Below are 21,453 nucleotides of genomic sequence, written 5' to 3'. Positions count from 1 at the left end.
TTGACAGAAGACTTAATGGTAATCTTTCAGTATACAAAAGAGCATTGTGTTAGTAAGAATGAGCAGGTGTTCTTTGTTTCAGCTAAGTAGGACAGGAAGCAGGGATATTAAATGGAAGGAAAAATAATTTAGACAAAGCAACCTCATGTGTATTAAAACACAGGAAAGTGTTACTAAGAAGGATGTAGATTTCTCTCAGAAAAATCTTTCGATTTATCTTCTCCGTGCACTGAAAATACAGAGGCCCCCGATACTGGAGAAAATATATACTAGTTATTAACATGTGCTAAATAAAAATTGATTGAAATGAACTAAATTCAGTTATTCTTTCTCTCAAGGTTATAACTCTCAGGAAGGTACTTGAGAGGTTCACAAGGAATAGTCATTGTGAATCTTAGCTAATGTATAAAATCTCTGTCATTTGAAGGAGAAAAATAGAAAAATGTCAACTGAACCCAAAAATCAAGGTTTCTTATCAAGACAACTCTACATATCTGAGGAGATGTTCCCTTGCGCATGTCCTTAAAACAGCTGTGTCTCAAGGACATCTGATTGTCCACATAAAGGATTTTTTAGGGGGGAGCAAGCAAAGGGAAAGAGAAGAGAAAGAATCCCAAGCAGTCGCCATGCCCAGCATGAGGTGGACACAGGGCCAATCCTACAATGGTGAGATCATGACCTGAGCCAAAATCAAGAGTCAGATGTTCAACCGACTGAGCCACCGAAACTCCGCTCAGAAAGAGGATGTTTAATCACAATTGAAACATGATTCCAGCTAATAGCATTTTCACTGCCACCTTACTGTCTTTTAAAGGTGTATTTCCAAGGCCAGATCATCTCTTAGTTGAATGTTAGGATACCTCACTACACAATGAGTTACATGACTGCATCTGGGATGCATACAGATGGATAGAGGGGTATTAATTCTTTACTCCAGGATATACAAATTTGGTTGTCATTCCCTGGCTTATATCTTCTAAATGCATGTTATGGGATAACCTTATAAACTCCTTAGCAAAACATCTCCTTTACAGACTATCCCTAGTCTTCCTTTCTGGTCTCATCTGTCAGCACAAGCTTCCCATTTCCTTACCGTCTTCATGCTTTCCAGCTTTATTCCCCCCGCCTTGGCCAACAGTGCTTTTCTAGCCGAAGTGATCTTGCCTGACTTGCCCTGACATCACTTAGGAGTCAGGTGAGGTCTTTTCCTATTCCTCAAATAGATTTTTGTTCTTGAAACTATTGCAGTCTGGCCTCACATAACTTGCTGAGATCTTGAGTAATTTGTCTGTTAAACCAAGCAATACCCTTTCTGTTTTTCCTGTGCTTAACCTCTCAATTGTCATTTGACACTGACGGCTATTTCCTACTCCCTAAAACACTGTCCAGCTTAAATGCAGTGTATCACCTTCTGGTTTTTCTGTGTACTTGGCCCCTGGTCTCAATTCTATAGTTGTCTTCCTAATTCTCAAAAGGTCTTCACAGAATTCTCCCTTACCTTTTTTTTTTTTTTTTAACAGTATTATTGCCTGTATTCCCCAAGCTGTACTTTTTATCTCTGTGACTTATTTTATAATTGGAAGTTTGTACCTCTTCAACATTTATTTATTTTTGGGACAGAGAGAGACAGAGCATGAATGGGGGAGGGGCAGAGAGAGAGGGAGACACAGAATCGGAAACAGGCTCCAGGCTCTGAGCCATCAGCTCAGAGCCTGACGCGGGGCTCGAACTCACGGACCGCGAGATCGTGACCTGGCTGAAGTCGGACGCTTAACAGACTGCGCCACCCAGGCGCCCCAGGAAGTTTGTACCTCTTAATCTCCTTCAGTTATTTTGCTCATACCCCATCTACCTCCCCTCAGCAACCACCAATTTTCTGTATTTTAGAGTCTGCTTTTTTTTTTTTTTGTTTCTCCGTTTTTTAGTTTCCACGTATAAGTGAAATCATATGGCATTTGTTCTAACTTATTTCACTTAATACCTTTTAAGTCCGTCCATGTTTCAAATGGGAACATCCTTTTTTATGGCTGCATTAATATTCCATGCTTGTATTCCGTCTTCATCTATCAGTGGACACTTGAGTTGCTTGTTACTATAAATAATGCAGCAAGAGATATAGGGGTATGTGTATCTTCTTGAATTCGTGTTTTTGTTTTGGCTTAATTCCAACAGCCTCATGTCTTTGTGTTAGTTTCTTCCCCATGTCTTGCCTTGTAATTCTTAATTAATTTTTTTTTCAACGTTTTTATTTATTTTTGGGACAGAGAGAGACAGAGCATGAACGGGGGAGGGGCAGAGAGAGAGGGAGACACAGAATCGGAAACAGGCTCCAGGCTCTGAGCCATCAGCCCAGAGCCTGACGCGGGGCTCGAACTCACGGACCGCGAGATCGTGACCTGGCTGAAGTTGGACACTTAACTGACTGCGCCACCCAGGCACCCCTTGCCTTGTAATTCTTAATGTGTTCTTTTAGACTCCCAAATGGAAGTAATTCCTCTATGCAGTCTGTCCTGATCCCTTCCAGAATTGCTGGTTGCACCCATCTTTGAGCTAGAATTGTACCAAGTATGTATCTCTATTTTAAGACTAAAATGCAATTATTGTGGTCATATGCTCTTTTTTCTTCCTCTCTGCTAACAGATATTTATAGGAAAGCAGTGAATTGTTTATCTGGCCCCAGGGCCTATCTATCCCTCTCTAGTTCTTCTAGATTTTTTCCCTTAGCTTTTACATTTTTAAGACCTTGTTGACATTGTTTAGAAGGCTTTAAGTGGATAGGTCACAGAGTTCAACTAATGTGGTATGTGCATAAATGTACATGACTTCGCTTTAACTAAGGTATTTTAATTCGGAAAGCAATGTAGAGATGTCAGCTTGTACAAATATGTTAGAACAGAGATCCTATGAACTCCTATTACTCTAAACATTATGTGTATGTGTATATTTACACTTCATTCTTAAGTTTTTTCTTCCTGTGTATTAAATTTGACAGAATTTTAAACAAAGTGTAAAAAAAATTGTGTTTTTCATTTACACCTCAGCAAACATGGCAAGTAACTTTGACATTTTATTATGAAGAAGATACATTGGCTTTATATTTAAGGTAAGGAATCATAAAATGTGTGTGCCATGCTAAGTGACAAGACATTTCAAGTGTTGGTGACAAAAATAAACTAGAAGAAGCAGGAATGTGTATAGGAAGGTTCAGAGAAATGGATGGCAAAGAATAGACTAGTTTGCTTAATAGAAGAAGCTAACTATTTTATACATAGCTATAGTTTAATTTAGATGTGAACCTGGAATATATCAGAATCCTTAATAAATCTTTATATCTGTTAAATATTTTAATTGTACCAAATCCTTTTTTTTAATAATTTATCTTTATTTTTTAATTTTTTTAATGTTTATTTTTGAGAGAGAGGGAGGGAGGTGGAAGAGCAGAGAAAGAGGGAGACACAGAATCCAAAGCAGGCTCCAGGCTCTGAGCTGTCAGCACAGAGCCTGATGTGGGGCTCGAATTTGTGAACTGTGAGATCATGATCTGAGCTGAAATCAGGTGCTTAACCGACTGAGCCACCTAGGCACCCCAAGTTTGTTTTTTTTGAGAGAGGTCTGAGATGGGGAGGGGCAGGGAGGGAAGAAGGGAGGGAGAGAATTCAAAGCAGACTCCAAGGTGTCAGCACAGAGCCTGACCTGAGGCTCAAACCCAGGAAACCGTGAGAACATGACCTGAGCCAAAGTCAGATGCTTAACCGTGAGGCACCCAGGTGCTCCTGTACCAGGTCATTTTCAAGTAGAACTGCTTATCTTAAGAATTGTAGGGGTGCCTGGGTGGCGCAGTCGGTTAAGCGTCCGACTTCAGCCAGGTCACGATCTTGCGGTCCGTGAGTTCGAGCCCCGCGTCGGGCTCTGGGCTGATGGCTCAGAGCCCGGAGCCTGTTTCTGATTCTGTGTCTCCCTCTGTCTCTGCCCCTCCCCCGTTCATGCTCTGTCTCTCTCTGTCCCAAAAATAAATAAACATTGAAAAAAAAAATTAAAAAAAAAAAAAAAAAGAATTGTAAGTGCTTACCTGTGAAAGAAGATACATGAAGCAAAACTTTGTTAATGTTTTACTTAGGATTCTATGAAATGCTGTAACAAATATTTCACTTGTTCCAAACAGTAACACCTGTAGAACACTTTACTGTGGGCGTTACCGATAGATGGGGTAGATGTCCTCCACCTGGTGATTCAGGGCTCCGGTTTCTCTCATTTTATGGCTCTCATTTCCTAGAGCAGTGGCATCTCTGGATTTGGCTAGCAGATGAGTAAAGAGGGATGTATCTTAATTTTTCCCCAAAGTGGTACTGACTACTTCTCTTCATATTCCATTAGCTAGAACTTTCATATGTCTCTACTTCGATGTAAGAGGAGCTCAAAAACATAGCCTCTGGCTGACTAGCTGCATCTGGCAGCAGCTCTATGCTAGTAAAAGCACAAATCCTGGTAAACAGATGATCAGCTGTAGTTCGCCCCTATAGCCAAAGAGAATGATTGTGTTACCCTGCCTCCTACATACAGAACACATTCACTTCAACTCAAGGGCATCACCCCAAAGTCTCTTCCTGTCCAGTTTCTCCATCAGTCCCAGCTGTGGCTCTTTGCAGCCTGGTGACCTATGAATTCAAGTTCATGTTTAACTACCTCCACCTCCCCTCCCCACCTTGCCCTAGCACAAATCCAGTCTACAGCGGTGGAACAGGAACAAGAGAACTACAAGTGTCCCATCTGAAAAAAGGTAAAGTAGAAAATGCATAGTAATATCTGTCCGTCGACAGTACTGAGATCCTGTCCTGGCAGGCACTGTGAGGATACCCTGTCCTGGCAGTGTTTCGGATCTCTTGACTAGACCCTCGTTATGCATCTGAAAAAGAACTCCTTTGTCCTTTACTCTCCTTGGCCCTTGGAGCTCTACACATTGGGAGCTGCCTCTTGTCTGTTAACATCCTTGGCAACATCACGTAGAGGAGTGTGACCACTTCATGCTTGTGCAGTTTGGGAACCTGGAAATGATTTTACAGCCATCGTTAAGACCAAGTTCAGGGTTTATTCACCAGTACAGTCCCTTTAGAAACAACAGATAGCATAGGTATGGATCTCCATTGGTTACACATGTCAGTGTTTCTTCCTGACAAACAATTTCAGGTATTTCAAAAGGAAGAAATGTAACACAAGGAATTGGCTTCAAATGTGATAGAACAGAGCCACCAAAGAAATGACAGTGAGTAAACCTAGAGACTGACAAAATGAGAAACCTTTGCACATCTTAGGGATAGAAGGGCAATAGGAGAAAGTGATATGATCAGATATTATCCGATATTATATCATCAGATCTTAGCTCCAGTAACAAGAAACTGTAAACTCCGTGACGGATCTGAGTCATCCATATTCTTTCACCTTTTTGTGTCCCCGTATAATGAGCCCTCAAATGTTTACTTAAGTAGTAAATCCTTCCACTGATATCACTTAGAAATAAATACTCACTAGGAATCTAAAATGTGGCAAAAATGATGGTATTCAACAGTGAGATGATCCTTAATTTGTGGATCAGATGCAGTTAGTTGTTTTGGGACCTTATTTGATAACTGTCATCAGCATTTAGAGAATGAGAAACTGTCAAAAGTTTTCATTTAAATAATCTCTTCCTGTTTAAGGCTTTTGGAGTTTGGAACAACATCAGTTTTTGTGTAAACATAGAAGGAAGAAATAAAAAGGAATAAAGTATGTATATGTAGGTGGCTCATGCCAAAATAAATTGGGGGGGGGATGTGGGGAGAAAGAGAAAAAGCTTTCCAGAATTGCTAGGGAAATGGAAGCTATAGCTTCAGAGGTTAGATCTACAACTCTTAGTCTTTGTTTCATTTTTGGAATCATCCTCTAAGTTAGTAATAACCTTGTTTTGTCTACTGGTTTGAGCCAAAAATCATCACTTTTTTTAAAACTCATTTAAGAAAGAATCTGTAAAATATTCCATTGGATACTTTAGCAGTCACAGAGGACTAATTCTATAATACAGTTTTTGAAGATATCACAAATGCTATTTTCTCTGTTCCTGGATGTGCCTTTATATGCTCAAGTGTATAGATATGCTGGATTCAACTCAACTGTGGCTTTTAGGATAGGCTTTGAGCAAAGTCTCAAAATAGTAGATACATTTAACAACTTGGGAGTTGAGAATAGTTTAAGAAGCTTTTATGACTGTTGTCTTTCTTAGAAAAAGAGCTTTGCTTGAAAATTTCTGTGTGAATAGTTCCACTTATCCACAGAAATGAAGACTTTTTTTTTCTTTTTTTGCCAGAGCATGCCAAATTTAGTTGCCATGTTTTGCTTTTAAACACATGAGCATGTTTATAATTCTTTCATTTACATAGAAACTTCAGGTTTGTTTACTTCTCACATTGATATAAAATAAGAATGGCTTAAAGTATAATATACTGCATTTCATTTTTTTAAATTTTAAAGCACGTGTGCAAGCAGGGGAGAGGGATAAAGGGAGACAGAGAATTTTAAGCAGGCTCCACACTCAGCCAGGATCCCGACGTGTGGGGCTCGATCCCATGACCCAAAATCGAGTCAGATGCTCCAGCCGACTTAGCCACCCAGGCTCACCTACACTACATTTCATATCTTTATCCTTCAGGATATAGGCTTCCCATTTAAAAATATCAAGGCCTTGATATAAGCTGTGTCTAAATAATATTCTGACTAACAAGGTGGAAATACATCATTTTACATACAGACATGCCTCAGAGATATTGTGAACTTGGTTCCAGAGTTCTGCAATAAAATGAATACCATAAAGTGAGTCAGTTGAATTTTTTGTTTTCTCAGTGCATGTGAAAGTTAAATTTGTAATATACTGTATTATAAGTGCAATAACATTGTCTTTAAAAAGTACATACCTTTGGGTGCCTGGGTGGCTGTCTGTTAAGCATCTGATTCTTCAGCTCAGGTCATATCCTCACAGTTTGTGAGTTCAAGCTCTGCATTGGGCTCTGTGCTGACAGTACGGAGCCTGCTTAGGATTCTCTCTCTCCCCCTCTCTCTGCCCCTCCTCCACTAGGTCGGTCGGTCTCTCTCTCTCTCTCTCTTTCTCTCTTTCTCTCTTTCTCTCTCTCTCTCATAAACTTAAAGAGTATGTACCTTAATTAAAAAACACTTACTACTGAAAATGCTAACCATCATCTGAGCTTTCAGCAAATTGTAATCTTTTTGCTGGTGGAGGATCCTGCCTTGATGTTGATGATTTCTGAATGATCAGGGTGGGGTGACCCTGGTAATTTCTTAAGATACATGAAGTTTGCCATGTCAGTTGACTTTTCCTTTCATGAACAATTTCTCTAGCATGCGATGCTGTTTGATAGCATTTTACACACAGTAGGATTTCTTTCAGAATTAGTCAATCTTCTTGAACTCTGCCATTGCTTTGGGAATGAAGTCTAGATAATATGCTAAATCCTTTATTTTCAATTCAATAATCTTCACAGCATCTTCATTAGGAATAGATTCCATGTCAGGAAATCACTTTCTTTAGTCGTCTATAAAAAATACCTCCTTACCTATTAAAGTGTGATGAGATGATAGCCATTTGTACTGTGATTTATTTCGCTTAAAAACTTACAGGCCATTGCTGGCTAATTGGCATAATTTCAATATTGTTGTGTCTCAAGGAATAATTAGTCACATTTTCAGGTTCCACTTCTGGTTCTCTTGCTGTTTACACCACATCTGCAGTCACTTCCTCCACTGAACTCTTAAAACTCTCCAGAATCATCCAGGAGAATTGCAATCAACTTCTTCCAAACTCCTGTTACCTTGACCTCTTCATGTGAATCGTAGATGTCCTTAATGGCATCTAAAATGGTGACTCCGGGGCACCTGGGTGGCTCAGTCAGTTAAGCATCTGACTCTTGATTTCAGCTCAGGTCTTCAGGGTTGTGGGATTGAGGCCCGTGTTGGACTCCGTACTGACAGTGAGGAACCTGCTTGGGATTCTCTCTCTGCCCTTCCCTTATTTGTGCATGTTCTCCCCCCCCCCCGCCCTAAAAATAAATAACTTTAAAAAAAAATGATGACTTCTTTTCAGAAGGTTGTCCATTTACCTTGCCTAGATTTGTCAAAGTAATCGTTATTTAGAGCAGCTTTAGCCTTAAAAAATGTTTCTTAAATAAGACTTCAGAGTGAAAATCACTCCTTGACTCTTGGGCTACAGAATGAATGTTGTGTTAGCCAGTGTGGAAATAACATTAATCTCATTGTCTATCTCCAGAAGAGCTCTTGGGTGACCAGGTGCATTGTCATTAAGAAGTAAAAGTTTGAAAGAATGTTTTTTCCTGAGCAGTAGTTCTCAGCGGTCCTCTTAAAATAGCCACAAAACCATGGTGTACACAGATGTGCTGTTATCAAGGCTTTGTTATTCCATTTACAGAGCTCAAGCAGAGTAGATTTAGTGTAATTCTTAACAGCCCTGGGATTTTTGGAATGGTACATGAGCGTTGGCTTCAATTTAAAGTTACCAGCTGCATTAGCCCCTAACAAGAGAGTCAGCCTGTCCCTTTGGTGCTTTGAACCCAGCAATTGGCTTCTCCTCTCTATGAAAGTCTAAGACGACACCTTCCTGGATGTTGAAAATCTGTTGTGTAGTGTAGCCACTTTTATTAGCTAGATCTTCTGGATAACTTGCAGCTTCTACATCAGCACGAGCTGCTTTACTTTGCACCTTTATGTTATAGAAATGGCTTCTTCCCTTAAAGCTCGTGAACCAACCTCTGCTAGCTTTACATTTCTGCAACTTCCTCACCTTTCTCAGCCTGCTTAGAATTGAAGAGAGGGCCTTGCCCTGGATTAAGCTTTGGCTTAAGGAAATGTTGTGGCAACTTGGATCTTCTATCCAGATCGTGAAAACTTTCTCCATATCAGCAATAAGGGTGTTTTGCTTTATCATCATTTGTGTATTCACTGGAGTACAGTTTTAATTTCCCTCAAAAACTTTTCTGCTGACAACTTGGCTGTTGGGCCCAAGAAACCAAGCCCTCAGCCTCTCTTGGCTTATGTCATGCCGTCCTCACTAAACTGAATGATTTCTAGCTTTTGATGTAAAGTGAGAGACATGTGGAGCACCTGGGTGGCTCAGTTGGTTGAGCATCCAACTCTTGATATGATCTCATGGTTCAGGTCATGATCTCATGGTTTTTGAGGTCGAGCCCCACATTGGGCTCTGTGCTATCAGTGCAGACTAGGATTCTCTCTCCTCCTTTCCCTCTCTGTCCCTCTGCCACTTGCACAGGTGTGCACACTCGCATTCTCTCTCTCTCTCTCACTTTCAAAATAAATAAAAATTTAAAAAGGTAAATAAAGTGAGAGATGTGTGACTCCTTCTTTCATATTTAGAAACTATTGTAGGGTTATTATCTTGATTTCAGTATTGTTGTGTCTCCAGGAATAGGAAGGCCCAAGGGGAGGGTGAGATACAGTGGAATAACCAGTTGGTAAAGCATTCAGAAAAACACAAATTTATCAGTTAAGTTCATTGTCTTATGTGGATGTGGTTTGTGATGCCCCAAACAATTAAATTAGTAATGTCACAGTTCTTCGCTGATCACAGGTCACTATGACAAATACGACGTAAAAGTTTAAAATATTATGAGAATTACTGAAACTTGACAGAGACGTGACGTGAGTGAATGCTATTGGAAAAAGGGCACCAGCAGACCAACTCGGCACAGGATTGCCATAGACCTTCAATTTGTAAAACGCAGTATCTGTGAAGCACAATAAAGTGAAATGCAATAAAATGAAGTGTGGTTGTATACGGCATGTAAGTTATGAAGAGTAAGCTTGTCTCTCCTGTGTCGGCTCTCTGAAGCTGTGGTGTTAGAAAATAATCACTTGGAAATTTTATTAAAAATAATTACTTTGTGAGGGCGCCTGGGTGGTTCCGTCAGTTAAGCATGTGGCTCTTAATTTCAGCTCTTGTCATGATCTCATGGTTCATGGCATCGAGCGCCACATCAGGCACTGCAATGACAGCACAGACCCTGCTTGGAATTCTCCCCTCCCCTCCCCTCTCCTCTCCTCTCTCTCCCTTCCCAGCTTGCACGTGCCAGGGTCTCCTTCCCCTCCCTCCCTCCCTCTCTCTCTCTCAAAATAAATAAATAAAAATTTAAAAATTTATTTTAATTATTTTGTGTCAGTCCTTATAGTATTTATAGATATGAAAACATCAGGAAAAAGTCCTCTGGTGTTGATCTAGGACAGAAAATGTGCTATGATATCGGTCTTTTCCATCTCTAATTGTGTTGACTTCCTTTCATGCTGTCTTACAATGCAAATATTAAAACATTAGGTATATTTTTGCTGCCTAGAATAATTGGTTTTACTTTTTAAACATGCTATCTGTAATTTCAAAAAATATTTCCTTCTGAACTTCCATGCCCTGAGTTTAGAATAGTCTTGAAATTATAGGTGTCTAATAAGTATTTCTCAACTGTCAATTCAACTGCAGCCTTTGTGCTATTACCTCATTAGGAAATGACACAGGAAGAAAACTCGTTATGTGATAATATGAAAACACATATTTGTCAAAAAGATAAATGAGGCTGTATTGAAAACCCATCTGTTGTGGTGGGAGTCAAGTGGTTTAGACACATTTGGGCATGATACCTCCTTTTTAAACAGGAAAACAGAAGATTTATGTTTCAATCCTTGGAGCTTGTATTGTGCACTTAAATGTGTTCTTTTTTGTCTTTTATAGGTGATATTATACCCAACTTCTAATAGCTCCAAGTCAGCTGAGTTGCACCGAATGGTAGTTCCAAAAAATAGCCAGGACTCTGACTTAAAGATCAAATTAGCAGTGCGAATGGATAAACCACCACATATGAAACATAGTGGGTGAGTGTGTACTTGAAGATGCTTTTCTCCTGAATTATTGGATCTCGTTTCAATGTATCACTTTTGCCAGTTTACTGACAGAACAGGTATATCATGAAATTTTGCCCCCAAAATGACATTTACAGGTTAACTTAATTTTTTATACTCCTAGACACGTTTACAGCTAAATATATGTGTATTTAGTTATTATAACTGTGTGCATGCTAACATAATATTAATAATTGATTGCACTGGTATTCTGTATCACTCATGTCGAGGAGGAGCAGTGATGGATGGAGATAACTCCCAAGAACTACTCTTCAAAATATAATAGTCAAAACAAGCATAGTATTCAGCTCTCCAACAGCTAAACTTCCATAAAATATATTAAAGCTAAGATGTCGTTCACATATAACCCAGGACACTGTGAAAGATTTGTCAGGGAGGGATGTGAGTGTTCATCCAATATGTGAGTGAAAAACTAAATCAATGCTGGAGAGTAAGCCAGAGGGCAGGACCTGTCTCCTGCAGACCACCATGGGTCAGAGTCCGTTGTCCTCTCTTCCAGGGTTCCTTTTCCCTTGTAGTTGGTGAGGTAGTAAGTCTGAACTCTTGAACACAATGAGTTTTTTAAAAACCTCGGTCTTTCTCAGATTAACACTGTAGGGCTCGCTACAGTCAAATCACAGCACAGAGTTGTTAGCTATTAGGAAAGCATGTGATCTTTTTCTTCACGAAGGAGAGAAACAGTTGCTAAAGTGGCTCCCTTTGAGATTAGCAGCCAACGTGAGTCTAAGAAAGTACATTCCTATACAGAGAGGTGTCATCTTCTGGCTTTAGAGCCAAATCACCAACACTGTAGTGGAGTTCACTGATGAGTCAACAAAATAAGGATTCTTTGGATGACTAACACGGGGCTAAGGACTACATTGCCTCCTTAGTTTGGATGGGCAGTGTATGCAGTGTCAGAATGAGTCTCCCTGATGGGAGAAACAGCTCAGAGGGTGGACTCTTTGAAAGGAAACCATAAGTTGGGTAGCTCACATTGTGGCATCTCAGTGTAGTGTTGCAAACTAAAGTCTAACTATGACTCAGCTCATAATGCAGATGGAATTCTTGGGATTTAATATTTAGAGTTCTTCTCATTCATTCATCTCCCTGGTCACCATTGATGTATTTAGCAGGCATGTATTGAGCACTTGCTCTGTTCCACCCAGAGCAAACCTCAGTGAGGTACCATCTCAGGCCTAAGGAAAGTGGCTAGTCAGGGATTCAGACTTATATACAAGTAGCTGTAATAGTGATGTTAGTCATGAAAATCCCACAAGACACCTGACTTTCAAGATAAAACTTGGAAGTGTGAATTCAGGTGGGCAATGAGGAGGAAGAGCATCCCAGTCACATGACCTAGCATATTCATGGCCAAGAGTTCTGGAAGGGCTGTTAGCCAATGAAGACAAGTTGGGCGCAGTTAGCATAGAGCACGTTGAGACAAGAGAGTTAGAATACTACTGCCGTAAAGTGCTTAGAGATTAGTAGAGCCTAGATTTGGACATAATATTTCTTCTGTTTTTACATCAGTCTCTTTTGATGAGTGGCACCATAAGAAATTGGAACCTATGTATTATAATTCCAACAGAGTCCTTAATTTGCAAATGTCCAGCACCATGGTGAATACCCCTGGAGCCTTAAAATTGTCCAAAGAACCAAGATTAAACATGAGGTTAGGCACATGGCAAATTCTGCAGCCTTTCACTTGTGTGGAAAGAAAGCCCTGCTCTCTTCTTTGGCAATTCTTTCCCTTAGAATGCTCCAGGGAAGGTGAGACAATCCAGCCCCCTTCCAAGACTTGATTTTGTTGTTGTTTGTTTTTCCTTTTTTTTTTTTTTATCACTCCTTTGCCCTTAAGAAGAACTGGTTTATATCCTATCTCTGAGCCCTTGACTAAATCAGGACCCCCGCCCCCGCCCCCGCCCCGCCGCCCAGGATGTGTCTGGAGTTGACTTGTGTTCAAGACTGCTGGTGAAAGGGATCACTAAAGAGAATATATCTTAGTCTCTCAATTTAATACATAAAGCCCAAGAACTCGCCTTGGATTCAATTGAGGAATGCTTTAGATCCATCCACATCAATTATTATCTAAAATGATCATGACAGACATTACTAGATATTCGGATGTCTCTGCAGTTGATAGTATGTAAAAGGAAGGAATTCTAGAACTGAAAATATCTGTGATGCTGTTCTCCTAGTTGGTATGTTATTCAGCATAATTAAAGACAACATATTTCATAATAATTCCTTAAAAACTAATACCAGTATTGGACATAATAATGATCAATCAGAATTAAAAGTTTTCAACACTGCTGTAATAGGTGATCCCCATGGGCAGGCACAGGTGTTTACTACAAGTGCCTGATTGGGTTCCTCAGTGCCTGTGGAGACACACAAATATTTTGAATATCACCCCTGTGTATGTGGGCAAATATGATTTGACCTATATTATAATTATATTCATCTTTTTCTGCAGTGTTTCATAAATGGATTTTACTGAACTTAATTACATTTAAGAAGAGAAAGTCCACTAACCTTTTTCTTCCAAGTACTCTATCATATGCCAAAGCAATAATAGGATATGAGTAGTAGATTAATAGCATTTTGCTTTGAGGCTGGATTGTGTTCTGTCAGTAGTTCATCCCATAATGAATAATTAACACATGAATAATGAATAATTGAAAAAGAAACAAGTCAAGTTAAAAAAAGATTAATTTATCTTTAAAATACAGCAAACCTCTCTTACAGAGAGTTGTCAAGTGGATTAAACAATAAATTGGGAGGGTTATGGGTTTTTATCTTCAGAGCACTTTTAAGAACTAGACTTTGAAATACTCTGGGTTGTTGGTTATAAAAACCTATTGGCTTTTAAAAATAATACGGGTATCTCTTATATGAACTATTGGAACATATAAATAGATGAATATTCATCACATGTGTAGAGCACCTGTATGGTCCCTAAATATTTTATCAATGTTTTTTATATTTTTTGTGGCCCCAACTGCACTGTGAGTTTCTTAGACCCATTTGAATCCACTGCCTCCCACAATGTGCAGTCAAGGACAGATATTAATATAATGATGATGAAAATAATAGTGTGCTCCTTAGAGTTTTAAGAAAAAATTTACAGTAGGTTGCATTCCTAAGTTGAAAAGTAAAGAGTTCTAAACTCACGTTACATAGAACAGAGTATAATTTAAAATGAAAAATACCTAACGGGCATCTGGGCAGCTCAGTTGGTTAAGCACCCAACTTCAGCTCAGGTCATGATCTCCCCATTCGTGCATTCGAGCCCCACATCTGACTCTCCACTTTCAGTGCAGAACCTGTTTCAGATCCTCTGTCTCTGTCTCTCTCCCTGCCCTTAACTTGCTCATGCTCTCTGTCTCAAAAATAAACAAACTTAAAAGAAAAAGACCTAAAATAAATGTGTTTGGTTCTCAACTGTTGCATTTTTAAATAATCTTTTTTTAAGTAGAAAAATATATCTGTTCTAAAGCTCATTTTTCTGATAACTAATGAGTCCGTGACTATACATTATAGTTTTTTTTTTAAGTAGGAATAACTGTATGCAAATGAAATTACATTTAATTTGGATAAAATAAAGATGATTTCATTCTTTTAAAACCAAACCACATGACATATATTTGATTGTTTAAAAAGGGCTCATTTATTCTTTTGGAATATATCCTATAAACTAATTATATAAACTCAAATAAATCTGTTAAGTGAATTACCAGGTAGGTTTTGAATGGTTAAATAATTCATATCTATTTTTTTTGCAGTTGTTTTCCTGCTTTTTCTGGGTAGCTGGAAGACAGAAGTGTTCTAGGACAAATGGGCTATCCTTTAGCATAGCCTAGTGGCTAAGTAGCAGCATTAACTTAAATCTCAGAAAATACTATTCCTCTTTTTACTGAATTACATTTTCCTAATTCAAAGGTTATTTTTTTCAGTCAGACAATAAAGTGGAATGAGATAAAGCGAATGATTTATTATGACAATTAAGCCTACAATGGAAAAGGAAAAAGAAGAAAATTAAATTGCCACAAATATGCAGAAGCATAAGACCAGGGTCTATCTATCCGAGGTCTCCGTGCACATGTTTTTTTGGTTTTTGGTTTTTGGGTTTTTTTATAGTGAAAATGAACGAAAACCTCATGAGTGTCTAACCATAGGAGAGTTTTGTCACAGTTAAGAACTGATAAGACTTGTAAGACAAAATATTAGCCAGATCACTGTCCTCCTATACATCTGTTTCTCTTTGTGCAGAGTCATGCTTGGCTCTTTAAACATTTCTTGATCAGATAGATGTATTGAAACGTTTTGTAACTTTCGTTTATAAGTCTCTGTTTAATTACTATCTTAAAGGTTTCAAAGGCCCCGGGGCCTGTTTCTTGCTGCCAGGGAGAGCAGGAGTGGAGATTGCAGTGGGAAGAACGGTGTCGACACCAAGCTGGCTGCAGGATTATTATCCCCTGCTTTCCCACAGAGCCGGCCAGCCCTGCATTCAGGGACTGCGGTGTTAGGCTGTCAGACGTGGCATTTGCTCTTAACGTGAACGGACTGTGCTGTAATAAAATTGGATTGTTGATTATTTTAAGGTTTATGATCTTCAATTAGTTTGGGGGGTAGTCTGATGATCAAAGGGAGGAAAAATCTTACTTTTGTCAAGATGGCATTTGCTCTTAGGGTCCAGGCCTTACAGAAAGGACACGTCTGTTTTTTCCCTGGAAGAAAATTGATTCTCACTTTAAGTTGACCTTTTAGAATGATTTTCCTACATGTCCTTGTCTAAAATAGCCATGTTTTGACATTTGAACCTATATATAGGTCTGTTTGCCTTCCCAATTTGAATTTACCTCATTCTGACTTATTCTTATTTCATAGAAATCCTACTTCTTACTGCCTTGCGAAAACCTCTGACAAAGTATTTGCTAGGTTCTTAATAAATGATTGATTCCTTTTCCAAATACAGCTCTCAGAAGAGAAGTCTGTCTGTGGTACTTTATAAACATGAATGTAACTGTTGTAGAATGATAAAAGGAATAAGCCCTCAAGGCAACTTCGTTTTTCCAGATACCTTATATTCATGTCCCTTTCTGCATGCTAATTTAAATCATTAACTGTATTTTCCATTTTAATTTACTGATGACTAGTTATGTAATAATCATAGAAACATATTCAGGCATGGCTTTAATGATCCTTAAACTACATGTTTTAACTTCTCCTTTGCAAAACCTTCTCGGATTTCTCCTGTAATAAATTAGTTTGCCACTGAGGGTTGATGGGGGGTGGGAGGGAGGGGAGGGTGGGTGATGGGTATTGAGGAGGGCACCTTTTGGGATGAGCACTGGGTGTTGTATGGAAACCAATTTGACAATAAATTTCATATATTGAAAAAAAATAAATTAGTTTGCCTTTAACTTTAAGCTTAAATGTGGCTTTCTCGAGATTTTTCTCCAGGGAGTGACATTTTAAGTTATTTTTCATGTATCAAATAACTATGCTCTCTTGCTTTTAGGCATCCTTCAGTGTACTGAGCATCTTAAAAGCATGTGAGGCCAAACAACTAAAAGTAGAATTGAGGTCTTGTAAAATTTTCTTTCAGGAACCCCAGACCATACTCATAGGTTAGCCTAATGAATTTGGGGCACTTCTTAAAAAATTACAGTGAAAATGAGGAATAATTTAAAATATTTTATAAACAGTTAACATACAGAATTATAATAGACCAGTTCCATCTCCTTTATTGGTGCCTTTTATTACACAGTTTTTCTATTTGCACACATTCAAAAATTTTAAAATATTATCACCGAGTTTAGAAATTAAAGCTCTTGGGCCTGTTAATGAGCATTGTGGGAGGTCGGGAAAAATTTGAACATTAGTTACAGACATTTAGTTGATTCCTCAGATACGTGACTGCACGGTAGTGCGGGTGGAGGACAGTGCGGTAGTAGTTGTATACGACAAGTACAGGTGTCGAGCCCAGGACACTGGGTTTGGGTCTCAGTTCTGTCACTAACTTGGATAAGTCACTGCACCTGTCCTGGCCTGGTTTCATCAATTGCTAAAGGGGACATCAGACTAGAACATTTGAATGGTCCCTTCAGCTCCCCAGAGGACAGCCTGAGAAGATAAGACATTTGGGGATTCATGTCAATCTTCTCAAGATAAGAAAAGGAAGTATGGAGACTGACTGAAGCATCAGGCTGCTTTTGTAGAAAAGTAATTTGAAAATACACATCGTAGAATTGTTTATACTCTGATAGTAATGTTAAAAAACAGATGCATATAAAAATTTAGAAATGAAATACACTAAATATACTAAATAGAATAATGCAACTATGGGTAAAATTTTCTTGATTTTATAGATTTTTTTGTGATATAGTTATACTATTATGATGAAAGAATGCAATTATCAAACTAAAGATCAAACAGTAGATAATTAACAGTAGATAATTAACAGTAGATAATCACTTTAATTTAATTAACAGTAGATAATCACTAGGGTGCCTGGGTGGCTCAGTCGGTTGAGTGTCTGACTTCAGCTCAGATCATGATCTCAAGGTCAATGAGTTCAAGCCCCAGGTCAGGCTCTATGCTGACAGCTGGGAGCCTGGAGCCTGCTTTAGATTCTGTGTCTCCCTCTCTCTCCCCCTCTCCTCCCTCCCTGTCTCTCAAAAATAAACACACACACACACACACATACACACACACGGTAGGTAATCAGATATTTGATAAAACTAATTTATTAGGGAAATTTGTTTGAGAGGTTTCCTTAAGATGGCCTTGAAAGACTTCTGTCCATCCAGTGTTTGTCCTATTACTTTTTTTTAAGTTTATTTTGAGAGAGGATGTATGAGTGGGAGAGGGGCAGAGAGAGAGCAAAAATCCAAGCAGACTCCACGCTGTCAGGCCAGAGCCCAATGCAGGGCTCGTTCTCACGAACCATGAGATCATGACCTGAGCCAAAATCAGGAATTGGACACTTAACCAACCATCCAATATTTAAAGACTCGGTGTGGCTTAGGAACATGCGCTCTGGAGCCAGACTGCCTCTCTTCATATCCTGGCTCCACCAATAGCTATGGCATCTTGGGAAAGTTATAAAACCTCTCTCTGCCTCAGTTTCCTCATCTGCAAAATGAAATTGTTGGTAGAACGTAACTCATAGAATTATTTAGAGGAGGAGCATTTTATTTTTTTATTGCAATAATTAGCATACAATCTTATATTGGTTTCAGGTGTACAACATAGCTTTAACAATTCTATACGTTACTCAGTGCTCATCACGGTAACTGTATTCATCATCTGTCCCCATACAACGTTATTACAATATTGTGTGATGCTGTACTTTTTATCGCCATGAATTTATTTAATAACCAGAAGTTTGTACCTCTTAATCCTGTTTATTTCACTGATCCTCTCATCCACTTGCCCTCTGGGAACCATCAGTTCCCAGAGTTTGTATTTTTAGAGTCTGGGATTTTTTTTCTTTTTCATTTATTTTTTTAGATAACACATGTAAGTGAAATGATATGGTGTTTGACTTCCTCTGACTCAATTCAGTTAGCTTAATACCCTCTGGGTCCATCTTTGTTGTTGCAAATGGCAAGATCTCATTCTTTATGGCTGAATAATACTCCATTGGATATAGATACCACATCTTTACTCAACACTTGGGTTGCTTTTATATCTTGGCTATTATAAAACTGCGGTAAAGAAAGTGTGCATATGTCTTTTCAAATTAATGTTTTTGTTTTCTTTAGGTAAATACCCAGTAGTGGAATTACTGAATTGTATGGAGTTTTTATTTTTAATTTTTTGAGAACCTCCATACGTTTTTCCACAGTGGCTGCACCAACTTATATTCCTATCACCAGTTTATGATGGTTCCTTTTTCTCCCCATCCTCACCAGTACTTGATATTTCTTTTTGATACTAGCCATCCTGATGTGAGAGGATACCTCATTGTGGTTTTGATTTGTGTTTCCTTGATAGTGATCATCAGGACCTTTTCAAGTCGTCTTTAGAAAATGTTCCGTATGTCTTCTTTAGAAAAATTTTTATTCAGGTCTAGTTTTAAATCAGATTATTGTGGTTTCATACAAATGCCAGTGTTCTAGTTCTATGAAAAATGTTGATATTTTGATAGGGATCATGTTGAATCTGTAGATTGGGTAGGATGGATGTCTCCACAATATTCTGATTCATGAGCATGGAATAGCTTTCCATTTGTTGGTGTCCTCTTCCATTTCTTTCATCAGTGCTTTATACTTTTCAGAGTACCAGTGTTTCGTCTCCTTGGTGAAGTTCATTTTTAGCCTTTTTTTTTTTGATGCAGTTGTAAATGGGATTGTTTTCTGAATTTCTCTTTCTGCTACTTGATTATTTGTGTATAGAAATGCAACAGATTTCTATATAATAGTTTTGTATCCTGCAACGTTATTGAAATCATTTACCAGTTCTAGTAGTTTTTTGGTTGAATCTCTAGGGTTTACTGTATATAGTATCACGTCATCTGCACATAGTGACACTTTTACTTCTTCCCAGTTTGGATACCTTTTATTTCTTGTCTGTTTGGCGTGACTAGGACTTCCAGTATTATGCTGAATAAAAGTGGTGAGAGTGGACATCCTTGTCTTGTTCCTGATCTGAGAGGAAAAGCTTTCAATTTTTTACCATTGCATATGATAATAGCTGTGGGTTTTTCATATATGGAGAAGTAGTATCTTAGTGTGTATAATGTACTTTCAAGAGTAGCTGGCTTGGGTGCCTGGGTGGCTTAGTTGGTTAAGTGTCCAACTTTAGCTCAGGTCATCATCTCACAGTTTGTGAGTTCAAGCCCCACATCAGACACCCTGCTGTTCGCACAGAGCCTGCTTCAGATTTCTCTCTGCACCACCTCCGTGTTCTCTGTCTCTCTCAAAATAAATAAAAGTAACTATCTAGCTCACAGTAATACCCAAAATGTTTTAGCTATTGATAAAACCCTAAAGAAGGTATGTGTTTGGGTTGAGACACTTACTAAAAGAAGGAAAAATAAATCTTAAATATTTAAAATATGAAACAAAACAAAAACCAAAGCACCATGATCAAAAATGCTGGTACATCAGAGAAGACAGAATAGGACTGGGTGGAGTGTTACTCAGCACTGGAGAAATAGGACATAGCGAAGACCCTTGTGGACCATACTAAGTACAGTCCCACCTGGCCCTGCATTGTGGGGAGGAACTTTGGTAGTTAGGTGACACATGAAATGTCTACTTCCTGGGCCAAATTTGGTTTAAAGCATGGTCTGTGTCACACACCCAGTGATCCATCCAAGAACAAGGACTGCAGCCTAAATTCCAAATACCAGAGACTGAAACCTCAGCCTTGCCTATAGAAACAACTGCATCTTTGAACCTTTGTCGTGCTTTGTACGGGTTATTCTCTGTATGGACTTATTGCGGTAATAAAACAATTAACAAAACAGCTTACATTTGTATTTTCTGTTTCCTACCTGTCTGCCCCATATTTTTTCTTCTCAAAATCCATTCCTTTAAAAAAAAAATCTGGGGCATCTGGGTGGCTCAATCCGTTAAGCATCCGACTTCAGCTCAGGTTGTGATCTTGTGGTTTGTGAGTTTGAGCCCCGTGTCCGGCTCTGTGCTGACAGCTCAGAGCCTGGAGCCTACTTCAGATTCTATCATCTCCTCTCTCTGCCCCTCCCTGCTCATGCTCTCTCTGTCTCTCAATAAAAAAGCGAACATTAATAATAATTAAATCTTTTGGAGAAGTACGTGTTAGCTAGGATTTGTTCCAATCTACGGTTGAAGATGGACTATCACTTGATCTTGATAAGGGTGGGGAGGGTCAATCCTTGAAGTTAGTTTCTGTGGGGTATAATAGATTGTTCTACTGACTAAAGTATTTCTCTCCCATCCTGCAATCGTCATGCATGGAAGAATATTACTCAGAACTGCATGTTAGGAAATGGATGGTAGAGAAACATTTGGATTAAATCTTATTACCAACCAGCTAAATACTTTGTTTAAGCCCTCATTTTATTAGAATGTTGCTATAGAATGATCTGGGCCTTGGGTCTCAGATGGTGATGAATACATAGAACACCTTTTTCTTTCTTTTTTTTTCCAGTTAACATTCTTTATTTCCTATTTATTCTGGATCCTTCACTTTTTTCCAATTTTTAAAAATTTAAATCCAAGTTAGTTAACATACAGTCTAATAATGGTTTCAGGAATAGAATTTAGTGATTCATCATTTACAGATAACACCCAGTGCTCATCCCATTTAGCCCATCCCCCCTCCCAATACCCCACCAGCAACCCTTGGATTGTTCTTTGTATTTACGAGTCTCCTATGGTTTGTCTCCATCTGTTTTTATCTTATTTTTCCTTCCCTTCCCCTATGTTCATCTGTTTTGTTTCTTAAATTTTGCATATGAGTTAAAAAAAAAAACGTATTTTTCTTTGACTTATTTTG

The 21,453-nt window shown here is 38.7% G+C and overlaps 1 protein-coding gene across 21 annotated transcripts in view; it reads left to right on the top strand.

The window, feature by feature from the left end:
- The window catches only part of CADPS2 (calcium dependent secretion activator 2), a 547,933-nt gene that overhangs the window by 292,526 nt on the left and 233,954 nt on the right, over positions 1 to 21,453 (top strand). For all 21 annotated transcript variants that reach the window (XM_045495470.1, XM_045495468.1, XM_045495459.1 and 18 more), the window contains one exon: positions 10,793 to 10,932. In XM_045495470.1, coding sequence (XP_045351426.1) covers positions 10,793 to 10,932 — 140 coding nt within the window. The remainder of the gene's footprint in view (positions 1 to 10,792; positions 10,933 to 21,453) is intronic.

The sequence above is a fragment of the Leopardus geoffroyi genome, chromosome A2 (assembly GCF_018350155.1).
Source record: "Leopardus geoffroyi isolate Oge1 chromosome A2, O.geoffroyi_Oge1_pat1.0, whole genome shotgun sequence".
NCBI classification, from domain to species: Eukaryota; Metazoa; Chordata; class Mammalia; order Carnivora; family Felidae; genus Leopardus; species Leopardus geoffroyi.
Note: the sequence above shows the minus strand (reverse complement) of the source record. Positions and strands in the feature narration are given on the sequence as shown.